The sequence below is a fragment of the Dromaius novaehollandiae genome, chromosome 4, assembly GCF_036370855.1.
Source record: "Dromaius novaehollandiae isolate bDroNov1 chromosome 4, bDroNov1.hap1, whole genome shotgun sequence".
NCBI lineage: Eukaryota > Metazoa > Chordata > Aves > Casuariiformes > Dromaiidae > Dromaius > Dromaius novaehollandiae.
This window is the reverse complement of record NC_088101.1, coordinates 52025838-52047147: the sequence shown is the minus strand read 5'-3', so window position 1 is coordinate 52047147 and position 21310 is coordinate 52025838. Positions and strand designations below refer to the sequence as shown.

Genomic DNA, 21310 nt, shown 5'->3' with positions numbered 1-21310 from the left:
GCGGGCGCCTCGCGGTTCGGGCGAGCGGCGCTCGCCGCGCCGCTGACTCCTCCCGCGAGTCCCCAGCCGTCGCCCGCAGGCGGAGGAGCCCCCGGTCGCCGCCACGCTGCCAGGTGAAGGCAGCACCTGTCCCGCACAGCGCGGACCTCCGCGGCGCCTCCTCCCAGCGGCCCCCGCGTGTATTATGCAAATCAGCACCTGCCGGCCCCTCCCCCGCGGGGGCGGTGCGAGCTGCCGCTGGGCGCCTGCGCGAGGAGCCCCGCGGGGAGGGCGGGGGCGGCCGTCCCCGTAGGGCGCGGCGTAAGGGGCCCTTGCTGTCGGGCCTGAAGGCGAGGGACTTAGCGGCCGCCGCTGTTTTAACGCTTTAAGCAGCGTTTCTGTGCGAGTCTCATGCTGGGAGGGTCTTTTTTTAGCTATGCCTCCCTCGAACCGAGGGGATACTATTCTGCGTAGCTGAACAGTGTCTGGGTCCAGAATACGCGTCACTGACATCCAAAATAATCTTTTGAATGGAAAAAAATATTTTTAAATCTATTCATAACATTTATAGCAAAAATACTTTTGCTTGGGAAATGTCCTTTTAAACACAGACACAGAGAGATAACTAAGCAGTTACGTATCTCTAGACTGAAGAAGAGGGGCCATGTGGTTTAGTGCTCAGATCAGCAAACTGGTTTGGGGGAAAAGAGTCATTCTAGGATCACTTAGGTGAATATGCCTCAAACTTACTTGTATGCCTTAGTTTCACTATTTTAATATTTTCTCCTTTAGCCAGCTTTGCACTTTCTTCAGGGCCCTCCAATCACACCTCCTGCACTATTGCAGAGGATCAGTACTACAAGAAATCTAGAGGTCATTTCATTCCCATACAAGACGCAACATGAAAAATCAGGTTATTTTTTTCCCCACATCATCAAAAAGCTGTCCATTTTAAAGCGATGCTCTGCCTCTTGTATAGCTCCCACACGCTGCGCCACACAGCCAGAGCAGGCAAGGAGCTGCTGCTGCTGCCACCATAAAGAGCAGCCTCTGAACAAAGTTCAGAGGAATAATTCATTTCAACAACACTAAAAATCATGTCAGATTGTTAGATCACAGTGCAAAATAATCAGATGCACCTGCCTCTTGCAACTGCAAAATATTAAATTATATTAGCAGTAATTTAGATCTAAGTTTGATTTCCTGTCGTTTAAGAAGTTATTTCAAAACATTCTCTTCTACATCTGAGACAGAGAACAGAAATGCAAGATTCAGACCGAGTGCTGGAACAAAAGCAGTCATTTTTACTATACCTAAATAAGCCTCCTTTTACTGATAGCTACCTAAATTGGTACATGACTGTAAACTGCTAACGGCAAATATGACAGGTGTCTGTAATGAGCCAACAATCCTTATTTTAGGCGTTCTACAAACCCTCAGAGGAAATAGCACTGATATTTAATTTTAAGCCTCTATTTCCTGTGCTCCTGTACCAAATTCAGGGTCATTCTGTTGCTTTTGTTTGCTGTCCTCAGCCAACTCTGTACACCTACAGTTTCAGTGTATTTGTTCTAGCCAGTGCAGTTTGAGAGTTAAATACCAGCATCCCAATTTCTAAGATACTACATGCAAGTGAAACCTAGAGGCTTTACAGCTAACTAAATTGCATGAACCTTTTCACAGGCAGTTCATAAGAATTTTTACTTTCTTCCTTTAGTGTTAATGAAATGTTAATCAATTCTCAGTCATTCAAATGCTTGATGCTTATTTACTCATGCTAGAATCTACTTGCTTAGCTACTTTCCCATGCAGAATGTGAAATAAAAATAACACACTGATTTTCAGAGTTTATAGTAGGAGTAGCTACACTCATCCTTTAATGAATCACAACCAAACAGCTAAGAGAAATAACATTCAAAAATAAAAAAAAATAGAAAGTTTGTCAGGACTTTAAAAAAGGCTTCTAGCACCTCCACCTTTTAACACAGTTATCCTAACATCCCTTTTAGGTTAGTAAATACTGTTAGCCCTATTTTACAGATGGGAAATTGGGATATTCACATTGCAACACATGCTGCAATTTTCAACCACAAATTAGGAGATGCCCAAAATAACCAACAGAAAAGCTAAAGTTAAGAGGGCATAGAACAATTCCTGCCCTTCAAAAATAGTTATTCGATGTCTCCACCTCAACAGGGTGAGGATTTGAAAACAGGTCTCACATTTCCTGGCATGAATACCACAGCTCCTACATACAGCATGAAACTCACTCTGAGCTAGAAGCAAGCACCAAACTTTTATGCTGTATAAGAAGCAGTTTAACAAGTTGCATTCCAAATGTTGGGTCATGCTCCAGAAATACATATGGGGAACACCTGAGAAACCTACTCGAGTTAAGGATGACTTAGGGCACAGAAGCACAACAATCAGATGGAGAAAGTTAGGAACTGACTGACCAGAAGTACAATATAAGCACCTTACAGTCTCCAGGTGCTACAGACTGAATAGCCACTAGCGTCCAAAATCACGAAAGGTACAGTATAACAATGCCATTGTGTTTTAGTCCCCAAATCACAACAGAATTGAACTCTTAAGTGGACATAGATACTACTGAGATCCCAGAAATTCCTATTCACTCCTGTAGCACTTAATCAATGAATCTGTCAATCAAGTGCAAGGTCTCCATTAAATGATACTAACTACTGTAATTAGACAAGATTAATTCTAAATAGTACTGAAGACATTATGTTTTTTACCATTACATGTCATTATCCAATATATGAAACATGCAATTTGTGCATTTATTTCAAGCACATTGTAAATAAAAGGTAATCTCCCACTTTCTTTGCTTAAAACCATTGTGAACATCATGTGAAAATGTAGCAAAGGAAGGGCTCAATTAGTATAAAGTCTTTACAGTATATTTGCTGTCTCTAGAAGACAGCAGCATCTTGATTTCGCTCATCTACTTCTTGGTAAGGGTTACAAAAGTAGAAATAGCTATTTAATAGGTCCGCTTATCAGTTTACACTATTTCAACTATACATCCAAATAAGAATCAACACATCCTTGAGGAATTACACCTTGAAACCAAAGTAAAGCTTTTCTGAAGGTGTTGCAAAAAGTTACTGAAATGGCTAGAATATTTAACAGCTAAAAACAAAGTACTATAAAAGCATATCCCAGAGGTTTCACTTTTAGTAGCAGTCAAAATATGCTTAATATAGAAATTCATGTTTATTTGAAAAAAAATCAAACTGTAAATGGTATTTCACAAAATAAGTTAAATCTGCTTACAGAGTTTTGGTGGCTGAAGTCACTGTGACTTGACTGCTAATTGACAACTTGCTAGTGTAATGTTATATGTGATCTAACTTGCTAGTATAACATTAAATGGGATCCAAGTGTCATTTTTTCTTTAACTGTTACAACTTCTCATAGAAATAGTCAACCAATTATTTTCTCTCCTAGTAAGAGGAACAGCGAACATTATGAACAACATGTCTGAAACAGATGATTCAACTTTTTGATTGAAAATTTCAAACACTTTTCAATCATTCAAGTATTATGGTCCCTATATACATACTTCTATGCAGCTAAAAAAAGACATGGTAGACAATTGAGCACACTGCCATCAAATTGTAAGAATTACAAAACTGTCAGATTTTAAACAGCAAATTGTACCTTAATTGTTTAATTAAAAATAGAAGAATTAGGTAGACTATTCTGCAAATAAAACAGCACACTAGTGTGCTATATATTAAGGCATACCTTTAAATGCGCACTTGTCATCTCTAACAAGTTTTATACAATTGCTACCAAGTGAAAGGAATATAATTGTCTTGCAAAACTGAGAAAGAAATACAAAATATCTGGAAGCCTATGTTTTTAAAGTACAAAATTAACCTTCAGTTCTTGTGTTGAAATACTATACACAGTATAAACAGCAATCCTTGCCTACACGATCTCTCGAGGATTTCTTAAAGCTGGAGGTAAATTTGAGGGTTTTGATTCTTCATCCAGAAGTACCAAATCTTCAATTTCACTTCCTTTGTATTTTCTTTTACATATCTTCACAATAACTTTCTTCTTGAGGAATAATTTCAAAGCTTCTCTCGAAGCAACTGCTTTGGCATTTTCCATACTTTTACCACAGCCAGTACCCAAGTAGACAGACTTGCACCTCAGTTCACAGACTATATTTTCTAGAGAGCTCTTATTCTGAGGTAAGTCTGCAAGTTCCTTCAGTGGAACAAAAGCAACATCTAAAGTAGCTTTTACAGACTGAATAGATGAGTTTAGAAGTTCTGCATGATTTACATTAGGACTGAAGCCTCCAACAGCAACCAGTTTCCAGGCTACAGCTTTGTATAGTCTGTTGAAAAAAGGCTGCCTTTCCTTTGCATCTTCACTGGTTAACGGTTTGCACAAAGCTCTAGCAGGACTTTCACCTGCCTGCGAGCTACTCTTGGAGGCAAGTTGTGGAGAACCTGTCTGCGTGCCACCCTTGGAGGCCAGCAGTGAAGCACCTCCCTGAGCACCAGCCCGGGAGGTCAGCAGCAAGCCACCTTGCTGAGTGCCACTCCGAGCAGCCAGCAGCGAGGCGGCCACCTGAGCACTGCTCTTGGAGGCCAGCAGTGAGCTACCTTGCTGAGCGCCACTTCGAGCAGCCAGCAGTGAGGCAGCCACCTCAGCGCTGCTCTTGGAGGCCAGGAGCGAGGAGCTCGCCTTAGCACTGCCTTTGGAGGCCAGCAGCAGCGAGGCGCCCGCCTGAGCGCCACCCTTCGGGGCCAGCAGCAGCGAGGCGCCCGCCTGAGCGCCACCCTTCGGGGCCAGCAGCAGCGAGGCGCCCGCCTGAGCGCCACCCTTGGATGTTGCCGATGGGGCATTTGCTTGGTTTTTGGAAGACAGAGATGCAGCGCTTGCCTGCGGGGCGCCCTTGGCAGCCGGCGGCACCGCTCCTGCCTGCGGGGCGCCCTTGGCAGCCGGCGGCACCGTACTTGACGTAGTTTTCTTTTCAGGTGATGGCACGTTTTCACACTTGCTCTCCTTAGATGGATTTAAACAAGGCTTCTCTACTGGCTCCTTTTCAGACGGAGATGGAGTTGGCTTTTGCTCAGTGGTATTTTCAGCATTAGCAGGTTTTCCTTCTATTTCAGTGCCCGATGCTGCGCCTGCTTCCTGGTTTGAACTGCAAAGCGAGTCTGAGCTTTCTGAGTCTTTGCTGGTATCTTTTTCCTGCTTTTTTGGCAATGTGCTCTCCATTTCCTTAGGGGCTTCTGGCTTGGTAGTTTTCACATCCTTTCCAGTATCCTTAGAGTCTTTGCTTTTCTCTACAGCTCGTTTCTTGGAGGGCTCCTCTATCCCTTCTGCAAAACAAGGTAAGTATGTTATCCTCTTTAGCTTCTCCACTATGAAGTATCCATCTAGAGACAGTTTATCAAAATTCTGAAAGCTTTTGATAAGGAGTAAACCCCCTGAACTTAGAAACCATAAATTCAGTCATTTGTGAATACATCTTGACTTCTAATTTCAAGTATTAACACACTATTTAAAAATACTTTAGCATTTTTTAACAAAGAACTAAAAGTGCTCAGGTGCAAGATTCCAGGTTTGGTTTGGGACCTGTTTGCACATATGAATTTGTATTCTTAAAGTTCAGTGAAAGAAGGACCGGAGTACATCAAAACAGACTATCTGACCTAAAAAGCTTACTTTTCTACTAATATCATAAAAACCTCTTTAAAATACCACTGTGAGAATCTCTTCATGACACAAGAGACTCAAAGCTTCTTACAAAAGAACATTGTCTGACTAATGGTAAAAACAAAATAGCAATAATATATTTAAGCTGGAGTACAAAAGTCTACATTGTATTAGGAAATCAACTTAAAACATGGCAATTGTAGAAATTCAAAAGTATTCGAGTTATCAAAACAATAACTCTAAGTTACCAACGCAGTAAGTATACATTACATCTATCTGTATAGGTATTAATACGGAAAAAATAGCACAAAGAGGGGAAACAATTAATGAGTTTTAAATTATCGTGATTAAGTTTATAAATTTGAGATAAAACAAGAACACATTCAGAAACAAGCATTTTCTAGACTCCTATGTATTGTCACAGCTATGATCTGCTAACCATTGCTACTTGATATGCCTCTTTTCTTCACCTTGGCAACCAGTTCATCTCTCGTGGTGCGGACGGGCGCGCCGGTCACTTGGATGCCTTCGGCCATTTCCAGCGCTTTCCCCATGACCTGAGGCGGGTACCTGGAGAGGCGAGAGGAGACAGGAGGGAGGGGAGGGGAGGGGAGAGGAGGGGCGCCGTCAGGCCGCTGCGCCGCACCGCCCCCGGCCCGCCCGCCGCCGCGGCCCGCACTCACCGACAGCCCAGGAAGACGTGGTTGGCCCACACCATGGAGAGGGACACGAGCCGCTGGAGCTCGGCGCTGCCCGCCGCCGGCGGCGCCCCCACGTTGCGCAGCAGGAACTCCCGGCGGTGCCGCCAGTGGTGCTCGGGCTCGCAGGCCCCGCGCAGCGCCTCCGCCCAGGCCACCTCCTCCGCCGTCCGCCCCAGGGGCTCGGCCGCCGCCTTGCCCGCCATGGCCGCGGCCCGCCCCCGCTCGCCCCCGCCCGGCCGCCCCCCCGCCGTCGCCGCCGGCCCCGGCGCGCGCTGCCCCCGCCCCCGCTCGGCGCGCGGCTCCCACAGGCGCGCGGGGCCCCCCGCCTCCCTCGCCAGCCCCAGCAACGGAAACAACCGCTCCGCTCCTTCCTTCCGGCCGCGCATGATGACCTCACAGCCGGCGCGCGCCGCGGCCCGCCGCCGCCCCGGCGTGCTTTGCGGCACGAAGTGGGGAAGGGGGGAAGTGCGAGGGGGAGGAGCCAGGGGGCGTCTCCGCCGCGCAAAAGCCCGCGCGCGCTACGGCCCTGCCCTAACGGTCGTTTGGGGGCTGCATGGCCGGGGGGGTCGGTGGGGGCTGCGCGCTGCCGTTGGGCTGGGCTGTGGGGTCCTGCCGAGCACTTCGCCCCTTACACCTCGTTTCAGGTGTGCCTTTGAGCGCACTCGATATAGATACATGGATATACCTTACGGCTTTTGTGTTTTGTTTTGTTCTGTAGCTTAAGCCTGGAGTTTCTCCCTGTGCACGGGTGGATACGGCACGCACATTGTCACGCTCGGGCGGGTTCATGCTTTCAAGAGCTTGCTCTTCTAGAGAGCTGTTTGCCTGCCATCCCGAGCCCGTGAATATATGGCGGAACACCCATTCCTCCATCTTTCTTACGTCTCTTTTTAACTTGTGGGGTGCTAGGGGAAAAGAGATGATATGGGCATCTCACTTACCTGATTTGTAGTCTACCTGGTAACAATTTGAACAAAACTGTTACTTTTGCTTCTGTTTCATAATAGCGCTTAGAGATTCATACCAGTCTTGCTGAGATCAAAGATGGTGGGGTAGATGCATGTTTTTGCCTTCCTGGCGTGCAGTAGGAAGGTGGAGGCAGGGAAATGGGTTGTTGCATTTTGGAGGAAGCATTAATACATGAGGGGTTCTAAGTCTGTGGGCTGCTGGCTGTAAAGGGTGCAAATAATTGCCTAGTGCACTTCTGTGGACTGTCTTTACACTGAATAAGTTTACCCTAGAGTTTTATACAAAAACAATTGCAGAATTCTGTTTCAAAAAGTAATGAAGAGACAGGGAAAATATTGTATGTTTGTCTACCAAGATGGTGCTGGTAGAGTTAGTGCCACAGAAGAGGGGATTCTGAAGGGCTGTAGCAAGAGAGTGGTGTGGTTTGGGGGTTTTTTTGTTTTGTTTTTTTTTAAGTAAAAGTTTGTGCTTGCTTGAGTTTTCATTTTTTTTAATGCCTACATGTCATCATGAAGTGAACTGCATGATTGCATTTGAGGAAGAAGTGTTTCTCCTCAAGTGAGTTTTAAATATCTTATTAGAAATTGCTGTGTAGTATGACTGCATGTTGTACAGATAATATGCCAGTCAAGAGTAGGAACTGGGGAGGGCTACACTCTGGAGGATGATAGGGGCTATCCTGTACACTTGGATGGATCCCAATTTTAGGGGACAAATGAACTGAGAGCCATTTCACCTTGTTGACCAGATGAGTGAATGCAAACATAGGTGACAGCTGGATAAAAGAGGGCAGTCCTTCACACTTCTGGTGTGCTTTTGCAACAGCTTTTGGCTGTATCAAGTAATATTTGTTGTCTGAACTGGTGGTGCCTTATGCTGTTAATTTTGGGCAGAAAGAATGTAATGCCTCTTCTGCATCAATATAATCTTTTTCTAGGTACAAATATGACTTAAACCAAAATCGAGCCTTTTTTCTTCCCTGCCTGTTTGTTCCAGACATACTCTTTCTACCTTATTATTGTGTTCCTGAATCATATTGGAAATGGGCTAGATCCTAGCCCTAGAGCATTGAGCGTCATTCATGTGCACACGCAGACACAAGTAGATTTGTACCTGCAATGCTCTTTGAGCGCTAGAGACACACTGTGTCTTGGGTTGATTAAAGAAGTGTGTGTGGTAGAAAAGAGAGAAAAACACTGCTGTTGATTTTGAAAAGGGAAACAAGTAGTGTTTTCATTCTCACCAGGAAAGGCAATTTTGAAGTTAAACACCTCATTGATGGTGCTAATACTGTGCATTTAATTTTCGAGATTGGAAGAAAAGAGATGTTTTTGTTCCCACTAGGGAAGGAGCTTCTAAATACTGTATTGATAGTAGTGTTGTTAGAGTCATTTGGGGCTTGATAATAGCTTCTCTTGGCAAGATATAACTAAAATCTCAAGGTGAATCATACCAGTGTCTACAATCATAGCAATGCATCTGCACTTGCTATATAATAAAGAAAGTTTATTTCTGCCTTTGTAAACCAATGAATTATTATGTCTTCAAAGTCAAGTCTCGCTGAAATGCAGAGGGCAGTAGCCCCATTGAGTTCAATTATGTTCTGTGCAGTTAAGGTTAATATATAGTAACACTCTTTATTCAGCTTAATATGAGAAGTGTGCGCTTAACATCACACCCATGCAAAGATAAAGCTCAGAGTTATTGCCACAGAAGGGTAATAACAGTGGGATCTTACTGCCTTGGCACAATAAATCTTCTGAGCGTCTTCTGTAGGTTGGTCCTTACAATAAGTAATAAGCAAACACTTGAGAGCCCTGGCTTAGGTTTATTAGGAATTCAGCTTGAAATAGGAAGGGGATGATACATTTTGCTGTCTCCCGGGATAGCATACATGTTCTACTGGAGCAGATCATCAAAGGTCACCTAACCAGACAAGGGGCAGCGTTTCCAGGGGGTCGGGTCCTCAGGTGCCAAGGTAGTCAGTCACTACTGTTCAGTAAGCCAGATGAAGTGAAAATGCTCATTTGCCTTCTGATCTAATTAACTGAGACTGTGGAAGTATATTAGATACCACCATTTAAAATAATCCTTGGATTAAAAAAACATGTATTTGCTAAAAGAGCATCAGTGACTATATAAGCCTGTTAATGGAAGGAAATTTGGAGCTAATCTGTGTTTTTCTTTCACCACAGTTGTGCTACTGTTGTGCTTCTGTAAGCAGCTCTGGAGTATAAAATCACCCACTCTTCTGTGACTTCACAACCAAGGAAAATGTATTTTCTAATTGCAGTGGATACAACTAAAGGTAGAAATCAAGATCTTAATTTTTAATTGTTTTCCTTTACACGTGTGCTCTTAATACTAGCTTAAAATATTATTTTGCATTTAGTAATATGTTATACTTGAAACATATAACAGTGCCTACAATAGGGTTGTCTGTTACTTCCCAGTAGATGAGTTTGTAAACCTAAAGCTTACCACTTTGCTAAACTTCCATTGCTTGGCTTGAAATTTTCTATACTAAGGATGGAAGTTTAGGATGACTCTCATGCTAGCAAATGTGATCTAAAAACAAAGTCAGGAAGAAAAAAGTGGTGTCTAGGATAAAATAATGTGGAGATCTTTATCTTTTAAGTGCTTAAATGCCTTTGTGCTCTCGAGCAGACTTGTAATTTGTGTTCTAGAGAAACTGAATTTTCTGGGGGGTGTGTCTGATCTTCTGCTAGCATTTAGTAAAAGTTACAAACCTTTGAAAAAAATGCAGTTTACACATTTCTGACTATCATGTTCCCCCACCATCCTTGCTACTGCTGCAGTCAAGCCTGCTCCATTTGGGGCTGCAGGGCACAGAAGAGTCCTCTGCTGCTCTGGACTCAGATGGAACTGGGAGTGGAAGTGAGGCTATAGACACCATCCCCTGTGGTCGCAAAGACCTGTTGCTGTTTCTTGCTCTCTACTGGTGCCCAAGCATGTCTGATGGGAATGGTAGGGGCACAAGTATCTGAATGAGGGGAGGAAAGCAGTAAATATTCAGGCAGGGAATAAGCCTAGCCTGAAAGAAATAGGGATAGGATGCTGGGATTTGGTGAGCAAGGAAATGAATTCTCAGGGAAAATGAAAGAGGATGAGTTCAGACTGGTAAGGCAATGGGACAAGTACATATTAGATGAAGAAGGAGAATGGAGAAGGAGACTGTGCCAGGAGACTAGGACTGGGAGAAATAATGGAGGATAGAGCTGGAAGCCAGTGCAAGGAACAGAAGAATAAGAGCACATTGGTAAAGAAGGAAAATTAAACAGAATCAAGTCTTGACTTTGAGCAAAGGGACAAGCTGTGATGGGAAGGGGAGCACTGACAGAGGAACCACTGGGATTTGAACAGAGATGTTGAGAGAGGAAGGTTAAAACTCCATGAGCACAGAGACATTAGCATTTCAATAGTTTTTGCATCTGCTAGTGTAAGACCAAGAAAATATTCTGCCCTTCTAATTTTATATAAGATGTTTTCTCATCTTTTCTATGTGCTGTAAAGGAACAAAAGAGGTAGGAATCTATTTGTTTTCAAAAATCCATCCTGCAAGCCTTCCTTAAAGAGTTTTTAGGCAGAAAGCCTTAGGCCCTTGGCAGACTGCTCTACCTTAGAGCTGGAGAAAGCAAGAAAATGGCCTTAAGACTCTTAATGCAAATATTGGCATGAGATCACTGTAATTCAAGAGGAATCAGGAAAGTGTGAAAAGGGCAAGAAGGTCTTATCTGAAAAAAAATCTGTAATGAGAGTATAAAATACTGAACTTTTACTTGAGTATATGCACACATATGCATGTTTAGACACACATCTAATACAATATAGGTATGTTTGAAGATATGTTTTAAACATATGTATATTATTGGGGCTGTAAGCACCTGTAAATGGAGACACCCCTTCTTCAAACTATTCATGCCTTGGAGGAAGAGAAGAATTGTAGCTAATATTTTATTGACTTGGGCTGGGGATAGCTGCATTACACAAATGGATGCTATTAAATCTTTATACTGTGCTGTGGCAGTATGAATTTTGTATGTGCCACATATTTTGCAGACACAAATAACTATTTTGGAAATGATATAAGGAGCTTTTCTGAGACTCCAGGCAACAATGTCAGATCTAATTTAAATTATTGCTATTGAAAATCATGGTTCTGTTTTTCATTATTGTTATACCAATAACCCTGACAACCTGCAATTTAGCTGGTGTGAACAGCACCTCCTGAAAATACAGAGTTGCTTTGTATCAGTACTTTTGTATATCCTCCTTCTGTCTAGGAGTGATATTTCACATCAGTTCCACTGGATGGCACTGAAGGAGACAAGATTGCATGGAAGTATCTCCAGAAGTTCAGTACAACTCCAAAAAGTGTGAATGGCTTACTTTTTCATTCCATTACTGAAATAGACAAATGCAGACTCATTTTCCATCATGATACAATAATTCGTCATCAAAACCAGCTCTTAAATACCCTTAGCTGTAGTTCTAGGTCTCAACAGTAGCAAAACTACAGTGGAGACAGAGTTGAGGTTTCTCAATCTAATACACCTCCTCCCCTCAAAAAGGCAAAGATTTAAAAATGCAGCTTTGGCCTATTCCAGATTCTTACATAAAGGTTTGTAAAACATTGCCTGAAGAAGTTTGTCCTTGTCTTCTGTGGTGATGCTGTGAATATTGGGCAGTTCTATCATCATGAGCAAACATTTTTTAAGTTAGCTTTTAAGCTCATTTAAAAAAAATACATTGGAATTCATTGAGAATTAAAGCTCCCACCTGTTGAGGAAATATGATATAGTGTTTCAGAGAACCTCCCAGCTTGAAACTCCATCTGCAGTTCCTACACAAGGACCCCTGTTTTTTCCTGAGTAGGGACTGTGTGATCCGGCTTGGAAGGCACACAATTACTCTCTGTCACTCAGACTTATAACCTGGGAGTCATCTTTGACTCTGCTCTTTTTCTTAATCTCTGTATCTTGATGTATATGAATTTTGTTTCCTTTTCTTCTTTAAAAATCTCCTCTGTCCATATCACAGAAATCCTTTTCTAGGCTTTTGTTATCTGTCATCATGCTTATGACAGCTTTTTTTCCCTATGCCTGACTTGACCTGTCAAAAAGGTCCCCTGAAACACTATTCTTACACTTATTTCCCTGGCCTATTTCTGTGGCTCCCTTCTGTACTTCTCTCTCTAGTGTATCTCCATAGATTCCCCTGTCTCCACAAGCACTCTAGTCCTTTGAGTGCAGTTTGACAATTTTTTTGGCAGCACTGCTGGCCTAAGACAGTCTCTTCTCCCAGCCATTCACTTCTGTCTGTTCGATATCCATGCTAGTTTGCTGGCATGGTTGTTTTGTTCAGCTGCGTGGTAAACTGGATTAGGAACCCAATCTGGCTGAAAAAGAACGTGGGGGAGGGTGGAGGAGGAGAGGCACCTTTTTCAGCTGGCTTCTTTCTCTAGTCTGGTCTATCAAGCAGCACTTCTACTGGTGCAGCTGAGGGGCTGGCTCAGGGGCAGAGACAAGTGGTGAGAGATGAGAGGTTGCAGAGCAGCAATGGCTTATGCTGGTTTATGTAGCAGTGTTGCTAGTTGTTGAGCTAATACCTGATTTTGATAGAGCTAAACCAAGCTAATACCCCTGCTGCCAAAGGTATAGTGCTGTGCCTCCTTCCTCACCCCTGGTCGCAGGTTCCTGTCACTTCCTTTATGCCAGCACTGGTGCTTATCTGACCCCAACCCCTGGTGAGGCAGTTCTGGGCGCTAACCTGGCATAGAAGTATTTGCTTCTTCCTGTAGGGTTGGCTGCCTGGCTTTTCAGCTGGGTGCCTGTGGAGCCCACCTGCTCAGCAGCAGCTCTGTCAACTCAGCTGTCTTCTCAGTTGTACCAGAGCTTCACAACTTCACCTTTCCCTGTCACCTGCTAGTATCTTCTCTCTTTGTTTCCATATCTACTCCATCTGCTTTTCTCATAGTCATGTTAATGATGTCCTTTTGGTCACCCTCAACATATGGAATACCCTCCCTGAAGTAATCACTGCAGCCTTCAGATCTCTCAAGATTTCTTCTACCATGACACATATGGTAAACTGCCATCTGATAATGCCCAGATTAGTTGCCTGAGGAAATTACGTCTTTCATTACTGCACTTAATGTGTCTATGTATTTGCTTGGAATGGGCACACGCTGCCAGTTTGTTCGATGATTTAAAAGAGATTAAACTGCTACAATCTTTTTTATCTTTTTTAACAAAAACTCCTAAAGTTGTGCCTTGAAGGAGATATGTTTTCCTGAGGTCATATATAAATGTCAGAAGCTCATTTTCTGTTGCTTTGCACCTTGGGTCATTACTCATACTTGCGCAAATGGACATAGTATTATTTAGAGTAACGTCTTACAGAAACGTAAATTACTACGCCAGAGACAAGATAGTGGAGAGTCAGCGCTTGTATGAGCAGCTGAGTATAGAGACTTTGGGATTTCCTTTCACCTAGTTGTTTTCATTGTTTGGGTTCTTTTTAGACACATGTAGAAACATATCCTAAATATATTTTATCCTAATGTTTTGGTATGGTAAGCATTTTTTCCTGTTCAGAAAAGTAGAAAATGTATGGAAAAACAGCAATGAGTGAAGCTTCACCTTGCCTTGGAAGCAATAAAGTAAAACTACCTGTGTTCTGTGTTAGAAAAAACATGACAGAGGGCACCTCTGCACCATGCAACAGAGCACAGGGCTAAGACAGCAGCAAGCATGCCCAGTACAGCCAGAAGCAGCGGCAGTAGACTTGCATGCATGTGCTGCTGCACCCAAAGGACTTATCCCTGTTGGCAGGTGGGGCTAATTAGATTGGGCACAACAGGGTGGCTGTGAAGATATGCTGTGCCTGTGACCCTCTAGCTCAGACCTGGCTGGAGGATTCCTCCTGTGTGCCATATGTGAACATCTGGAGAGAGAAGTCATTCACCCAAGGCCTTTCATTTGTTAGGCCTGTAGGCTTTCGCTGCAGTAACATGCCACACTCAGATGTCAAACCTGCCTTCGTGCAAAGGATTACCTTGCATTTCAGACTGCAGTGGAATAATGGACATCCAACCTAAGTGCTTCTTAGAATAATTCTGTTTTACTACTTAATTAGGATAGTAAGAACTAATAGAAGAGTAGGGAAGACACTGAGATGGTAATTTTTTCAGCTACCATAACTTTATAGAAACTGTGAGTTCCAAGGTCATGAAGGTAGACAGCGGTATAGCAAAGAACAAAGCCTTGTCTCCTCCAGTGTATTTATCAGGAGACCTACCTGCCCTCTTTGCTTGAGACAAAGCAATGTTTCAGGCTAGAAGTATGATTGTGGCTACAGTGCAAGTTCTATGTGCGTGTAACTGTATGGCAAGTATATTCCCAAAACAGAGTGCAGAATTGCTGTCTTCTCAAATAACTGATTAAGATATCCATAAGCATAACATTCCTTGAAAATAATTTGAAGATTCAAGTTGATGATTGTATGAAGGCTGGTGTTTATTAGTGATGAAAAGGTAAACTAAAGAAGTAAAATAAAAATTTTGTCCGAGAGAGCATTCAGAATGACCTATGGGAGGGAGGGTAATAGTACATCCTTCTCTCCTTTTAATTTTTAAAAGGAGCTCAAGTAGTAATTTTGTCAACTTCTCTTTGTTATTTCCTTTTTATTTGGTAAACAGATGAGATAGAGGTTTTATTAGAATGTAGTGATCCATCAATAATTAGCCCATGGCAAGTTAGCAAGGAACTATGCAACATATTATACTTGGGCATAATGGATTAAGATTTGACACCTGTGAAATTATGAAAATGATGAAAATTAATAGCTTTTTGCAATTGGAATGGGTGTTCCTGGTGTTTTGTAAATTGTTTAATGTCACAGGGAGGGATCCGGTTCCCTGAAGATTTGAGCAACCACTATAAACTTTATAATGTCATCAACCTATCTTTTTTTAATTCAAGGTATGACAGCAATAGAGAAAATACAATAGCAAGAAAATAGATTTAAAAAAATAATATTGTTAAAAGAGAAGTACACACAGAGTAAGTAGTCAAGAAAATGAAGCTGGATATTTTTTGCATTTTTTTAATCCTTTTTGATGCTATCTTCAATTAGGATTTTTTCCACCGTGTCTGCCAGGAAAATTTATGCACGCACAGCCAGATATCTCTGACTTTTAAAGTCACGGCACTTAGCAAATGCTGTTAAAGAGACGCACGAAAGCCAACGTTAACCATGAAAATTTCGTAAATATTTATAGGCAGTGTATGTTTGATTTCTGTTTTTTTTATTTAAAAAATCCATCTGCTGCTAGCAGATTATAAATATTTAGATCAAATTTGTGCCTGGAATACAAGGGCACTATTTCTTCCAGAAAGGCCATTATAAATTAGATACTATAGGCCCAGCCCCAGTTCCCCAACTCAAATGGTGTAGCTGGCATTCTGTTGGGGTGGATTCATAGACTCATATTAAACGGCTTCCAGGCTGTAAGCAACCTTAGTGATCTTGTTCTCTGATCTCCTTCAGGAGTTTGTTGCATAGAAAAATACCTAATTTTGCCTTAAAGACTCCAAGCAATGGTGAATCTACCAGCTCCCCTGGCAAGTTGTCCCAGAGTTTAATTACCCCCACTGCTAAGAAATTACATCCTATTTCAAGCTTGAATTTGTCTAACTCTGGTTTCCAGTCATTAGATCTAGTTAACTTTTGTCTGCAAGACTGTCCCCCCCCACTGTCAAGTATATTTTTCCTATGTATATAGCTGTGCACAGTAATCCAGTCATCACTATTCTCTTTGGTAAATTTAAAAGATATCTTAAACCTTTTATCTTAAAGATTGTTTTTCAGCCTCTTGGATCCTTTTTGCTGCCCTATGTTGAATTTTCTCTAGACTTTACATATACTTCTTGAATTGTGGGCACTGGGTTTTCTGATGCCATGCAGTAGAGTGAGGTCACTTCCCAATAGTTATTCGCCTTTTTCATGTAGTTGATAGATTAACAATTATTATGCATTGGAGCTGGTGTCTGCTGGAGACATTGCATGTATTGACAGATTGGTAGATATAGTCCCTAGAACTACAGAGGTGTGACACTTGTACTCTGAACGCATGTCCATGTTACCCCTAATGTGTACTGTGAATTAAAGGAACCATGCCAGATCTTTGCTACTTAGGTGATCTGTACATCCTAATAATACATTTAAATTATTGTCCCCAATTTTCTAAATAAAAAGGAAGAAGCTGGATTATAAAGAGTGAATTCTCTCCTTCCCATAGGAGAGGTCCTAAATTAGGAAGAGGAGAGGCAAAGGGACTATTCTATTGCTGTACTCAGAGTAGAAGGAATAAGGAAGAATAAGGGCAAAGAGGCACTGAGAGAGCACAGTGGTGGTTGTCTTTTGAGGCAGCTGAGTGGCTGTGCTTTCCTGGGCCGCGGGAAAGTGGAAATAGCAGCCAGTTAGAAGGAGTTTTCCCCAAGGAGAGCTGAAATTTAACAGAAGCCAAAGGTTCTTTGTCATTTCTGAGCTGGCTGTCTTAAGTCTGGACACACACAAAAACTGGTGGGGGAAGCATTGTAGTTCATTCCTTAGCTCGTGCAGGTTTAAAATATGCTTATTAGTATACTTCATTGAGCACATATCATATGAAAAAAATTGCTGTGAGTGCTGGGATGTTGCTTTTTCTTCCTGTAGCAGGGAATTATAAGATCATAGAAATGTCATTTGGAAGGGACCTCTGGAAGTTATCTAGTTCAGCTCTGTGTTCGAAACAGCCTATCACCAATGCTCGCTCAGGAATGGATCTCCCAGGATCATCTGAAAAAATTACTGAACAACCTTCATTTATTACAGGGACCCAAGGCTATATTTTGATATAAATCTTTGTCAACAGCTCCTCCAACTCTTTATCTGCTATCCACTTTTTCTTGTTCTGACATGATCCCTTCCATCATGCAGGCAAATACTTTTCAGGTCCAGGGTAAGCTGCATCAGGAAACTCCCCTGGCTGAAAAAAAGATGATTTTTTCTCTCCAAAGTTTTTCAGCCTAATCAGCTCCTTGATCCGATCCATCACAAGGCTGTATGACTATGTGTGCTGACACATAAATGGCACAGGAGCAGATAAGAGCAGCCAAAAGGTGTGGGGAGCTGCTTATGCAGCACAGCTCTGCAGTACAACTGGACAGCTCTAACAGTTTGCCAATGCCAAATGAGGTGGTTCTACTTTCCCCCCTCCTCCTGGGCCGTGCGTTTCCACTTGTCTGGTGGCCACGGTGAGCTGAACTAGAAGAAAACAAACCCCACCATTAAAAGTGAGTGGTTGCTGAATGGTGTAGTGAGCAGCAGTGCCAGTGGGGCAGGATCGTGTGGCACTGCTCCTTTCAGTGGCAGCTAGCAATTTGGTCGGCTTTGCTGCAATGTGAAATTTCATCTCTGGAAAGCAGTTCCATGGTAGTTTGTGCTGATCTTGGGCAGAGCTACCATAGTCCCTCCTCATGTTCATGTAGCCGAGCAGTGGGTTGGTCCAGGGAGCTCAGCAGCCAAGAACTAAACTTGCCAAAAAAAAAAAAAAAGTAGCTTTTTCTTGACTGATTTCAGGGAGTTGATGTGGCTGAAAATGAATCACTATTTTATGCAGTGAGTTATGAGCCAAACCTGCAAGCTGATTTGCTGTAGTACATGTGGAGAGATGGGGAAGGGATAAAGGCTGGATTGTGAACTCGCATCCTCAAACACTGACAATGCCCATGATTTTACTTGTTCTTTTCCTGAAGCACATTATTGATGTGACTTTTTGTGTTCGCAGTAAGTCTTAAGATTATTGTAAGATGCTGAAAGAGGCCTGTCACGTATGAAGGCATGTGGAGTCAATATTCTGTGGATCATTCTGGACTCAGTGATTATTGAATGGCAGCTTGTGTTTGCAGAGACTGACTCAGTGACCCAGATGGTCTCTTCCAGTCTTATGTTTCTAGCAATATCCTTCCTAAAAGCACCCTACTGTTAAAGCTGTTGACAACTAATTTTTCTTTAGCCTGTATTTTACTTCAGCCAGCTTCTAATTTGCCTCAGCCATTGACTGCTATGTTTCTTTAACAGCAGATAGAGAGGGAGAGATTTTGCTCTTAGTTATGCTGAAGATTTTCCCCAAATGTAGTCATTAGAGACCAGCTGCAAACAAAACAGCACATGCATTTGATTTTTGCAACAATGTTACATTTTGAGTTCCTGTCTGCAGTAATTAATTAGCATTGCTGCTGAGCTGACTCCCTGCGGGACTGCCTGATCATTAGTGCCAATGCCAGGTAGGGAGCCGGAACTCCCAAACCCCCAGGTAGGCTGCAAAAGCAATTGCTGGCCTCTACAGAGCATCTCAAGAACATTTCAGGTGACACGGGGAAAAGATTTTCTTTCTCATCTATATGAGGGGATTGGCCAGGTTTGGTTAGGCTGCTGGCTGGGATCAGGCAAATCCACTTCATGGACAAGGTTTTGTCAAAGGCTGTCTGAAACCCGAAGGGTTGCTGTCAGCTAGTTCACCTGCATTTCGCTGCTATGCTCAGAGAATTATAGAAGACTTGAGAGAGCTCAGGATGCAAATCAATGATGATCTACAGTCCTGGGGTGGTTGTTCCAAATGCTAGTCCAGAGCTAAAAATCTATCAGCTAAAAATCGAACTTGAGTCCAGTACAGACACAACTGAATCCAAGCAGGACAAAAAGAAAGTCCTGGCATGAAATTAAACAACTTCCTTCAGGTGCAGAAAAACAGCAGACAGTGAGAGTATTTACAAATCACTTTTATGAAATATTTTTTTGCAGACTTGGGATACAGTGTAATGTAGTTTAATGTCTTCTCTCATCCCTCATGCCTGTTTCAGAAGAGAACAAGAAATTTAATCCAAACAAAGGATTAGGAAATTTCAATAACGGGACTAGTGCCAGGAGCCAGACAATAGGCCAGCTCTTTAAATGCGCATTCTTGATTGAATTGAAGTCAGTGACTACATCAGAAGAAGCAGAATTGGAATGCAGAAAAGAGGAAATGAAAAGTCTAGAAGAGCAACACAATTATTTTACTTACTGCACCCTTCCAGCAATGTGTCCCATAAATAAAGCATCTCTGAGTAAGGATCTCCCCTCACTGGAGAATAGGGCTAAGGGCAAATTCTGAGAGATGGACGGAAGAAAATGAAATGAGATTTAATATAGATAAATGTAATGTAATACACCTGGGAAGAAATAATAATCATTATATATACAAAATCAGACACTGCTGTTTAGAAAACAGTAATGGAGAAGAAGTCCTGGGAGCGATGGTTTGTAATTAATTACTGCAGACAGGAACTCAAAAGGTAACACTGTAGCAAAAATTAAATGCATTCTTATTCTGGGACAGCACCAGAGATTTGTTTTTACAGTGACTGTGTGGAGATCATTTACACAAACAAAAAAGAGCTAGCAACAACATAAAATCTTTCACGGCTACCATGTTACTAGTTTTTATTTACAAGCTAGATACTTGACCTCTGATACTACAAGCACAAGCTCGTGGTTTTCTATTTGCTGAACAGTTAAACAGCCTGTAAGAGGTAAACTTCTGATGAGTTTGTAGAAGGGTACTTTCTCTTTTTCTCTCTTCATATTTAAATGTGAAACAGTGACTTAAAGTGATCAAGTTTAATGTAGCCAAGACTGAGGAAACAAAACTGCTTTCTTAAAGAGAAATACTATAGCTGAAAGCAGTACAGAGAAAACTAAGACAATGTAAAGCATCCCTTGAATAGACTTTTCACCATTCCATAATTCAATGAGAGGGAATCCATTTGTAAGCAAATGTAGAGATGCACTTTTATTTAGGTAAGAAATGTTGCTCAATACATGCATTTAGCAGATAATGAGCAAAGACATCAAAACTATCAATGTTCCACCAAAGACCAGATGAAACATTTTTATGCTGAGAAGACAGTGTCATGTGAAAGCCTGCCAGACAACCCAGACGGAGTGTCATAAAGCACTGTCTGATTGCAAGACCTGATGGCTGTGTATTTGGAAGTTCACAGACTTGCAGATCAGAACTAAACACAAATTGTTTCTAGTCCTAGAAAAGGAAAGGGGGAAAAAACCTAACAAGGCATAGGCCGCAGGACATTAAGGATTTGCAGGACTATTTCATCTTGCCAGTACTGTGAGCTACTAGCACAGGGTAATCCTGTCTCTGATTCCTTTCAGGCCATGCTGGAAATGTGGCACATCTCCTCACTATCAGGCAACCTTAGGGTGGTGCCATTTCTTCCCAGCCTGATTACAGATTGCCCTCAAACTACCAGGCTGCACAAACACATGGGAGGAGGCACTGATGATACAAGGGCAACTTTTTCTGAGGTATATGAGTGATGGACCATGTCTTAGAGACATATAACTCAAACTGCATTTATTTAGATAAGTAGAAAACTGATTAACTACCTTTTTAAAGCAGCAAAAAATATGGCAAGATTGTATAAAAGCCTTCAAAATTGAAATTTCTTTCAGATTTCCCCCCAGAAACATCCACCTAGGAAGGTAGATGAAGCTATATAATTAGTCAGGGAAGTGTCACTCCCCTTCTCCCCACAATCTCCGGAGGGTAAACTCCAGAGAAGCTTTTCAGAGATTGCAGAGCTTCAACTGCAGAAGGTTTTATTCTGTGAAGAGAGATTGGGAGCATGTGATAATTACCAGCTTGCAGCTGAAGTTCCCTAGCTGTCAGACTATCCTTTGCTATCAGTGTGTGAAAGTAGTCCTCTAGATCTCCCAAGTCTCCCTAAATATGTGCTGTAGTCTGATCTGTCCACATTGGTCAGTACAGCACACCTCAAGGCTTATGGCAAATCCCTTTTCCCTGGCAGATCAACATCCTGATAGAATGA

The 21310-nt window shown here is 42.3% G+C and overlaps 1 protein-coding gene and 1 long non-coding RNA gene across 3 annotated transcripts in view; one reads left to right on the top strand and one right to left on the bottom strand.

Moving 5' to 3' along the window:
• Positions 1-1817: 1817 nt before the first annotated feature.
• Positions 1818-6793, bottom strand: CDKN2AIP (CDKN2A interacting protein). The gene is made up of 3 exons (XM_064511013.1): positions 6369-6793; positions 6125-6255; positions 1818-5348 (listed from the first exon to the last, which is right to left on the bottom strand). Exons 1-3 carry the CDS (start codon positions 6770-6772, stop codon positions 3937-3939), a joined length of 1947 nt encoding a protein of 648 aa, XP_064367083.1. The 5' UTR covers positions 6773-6793; the 3' UTR covers positions 1818-3936.
• A 2-nt stretch (positions 6794-6795) lies between these two features.
• The window catches only part of LOC135328244 (uncharacterized), a 66272-nt gene continuing 51757 nt past the window's right edge, over positions 6796-21310 (top strand). Inside the window, exons 1-2 of one of the 2 annotated variants that reach the window (XR_010389040.1) lie at positions 6796-7030; positions 9551-9663. This is a non-coding gene — a long non-coding RNA (uncharacterized LOC135328244). The remainder of the gene's footprint in view (positions 7031-9550; positions 9664-21310) is intronic. The other variant, XR_010389039.1, reaches the window with a different exon arrangement.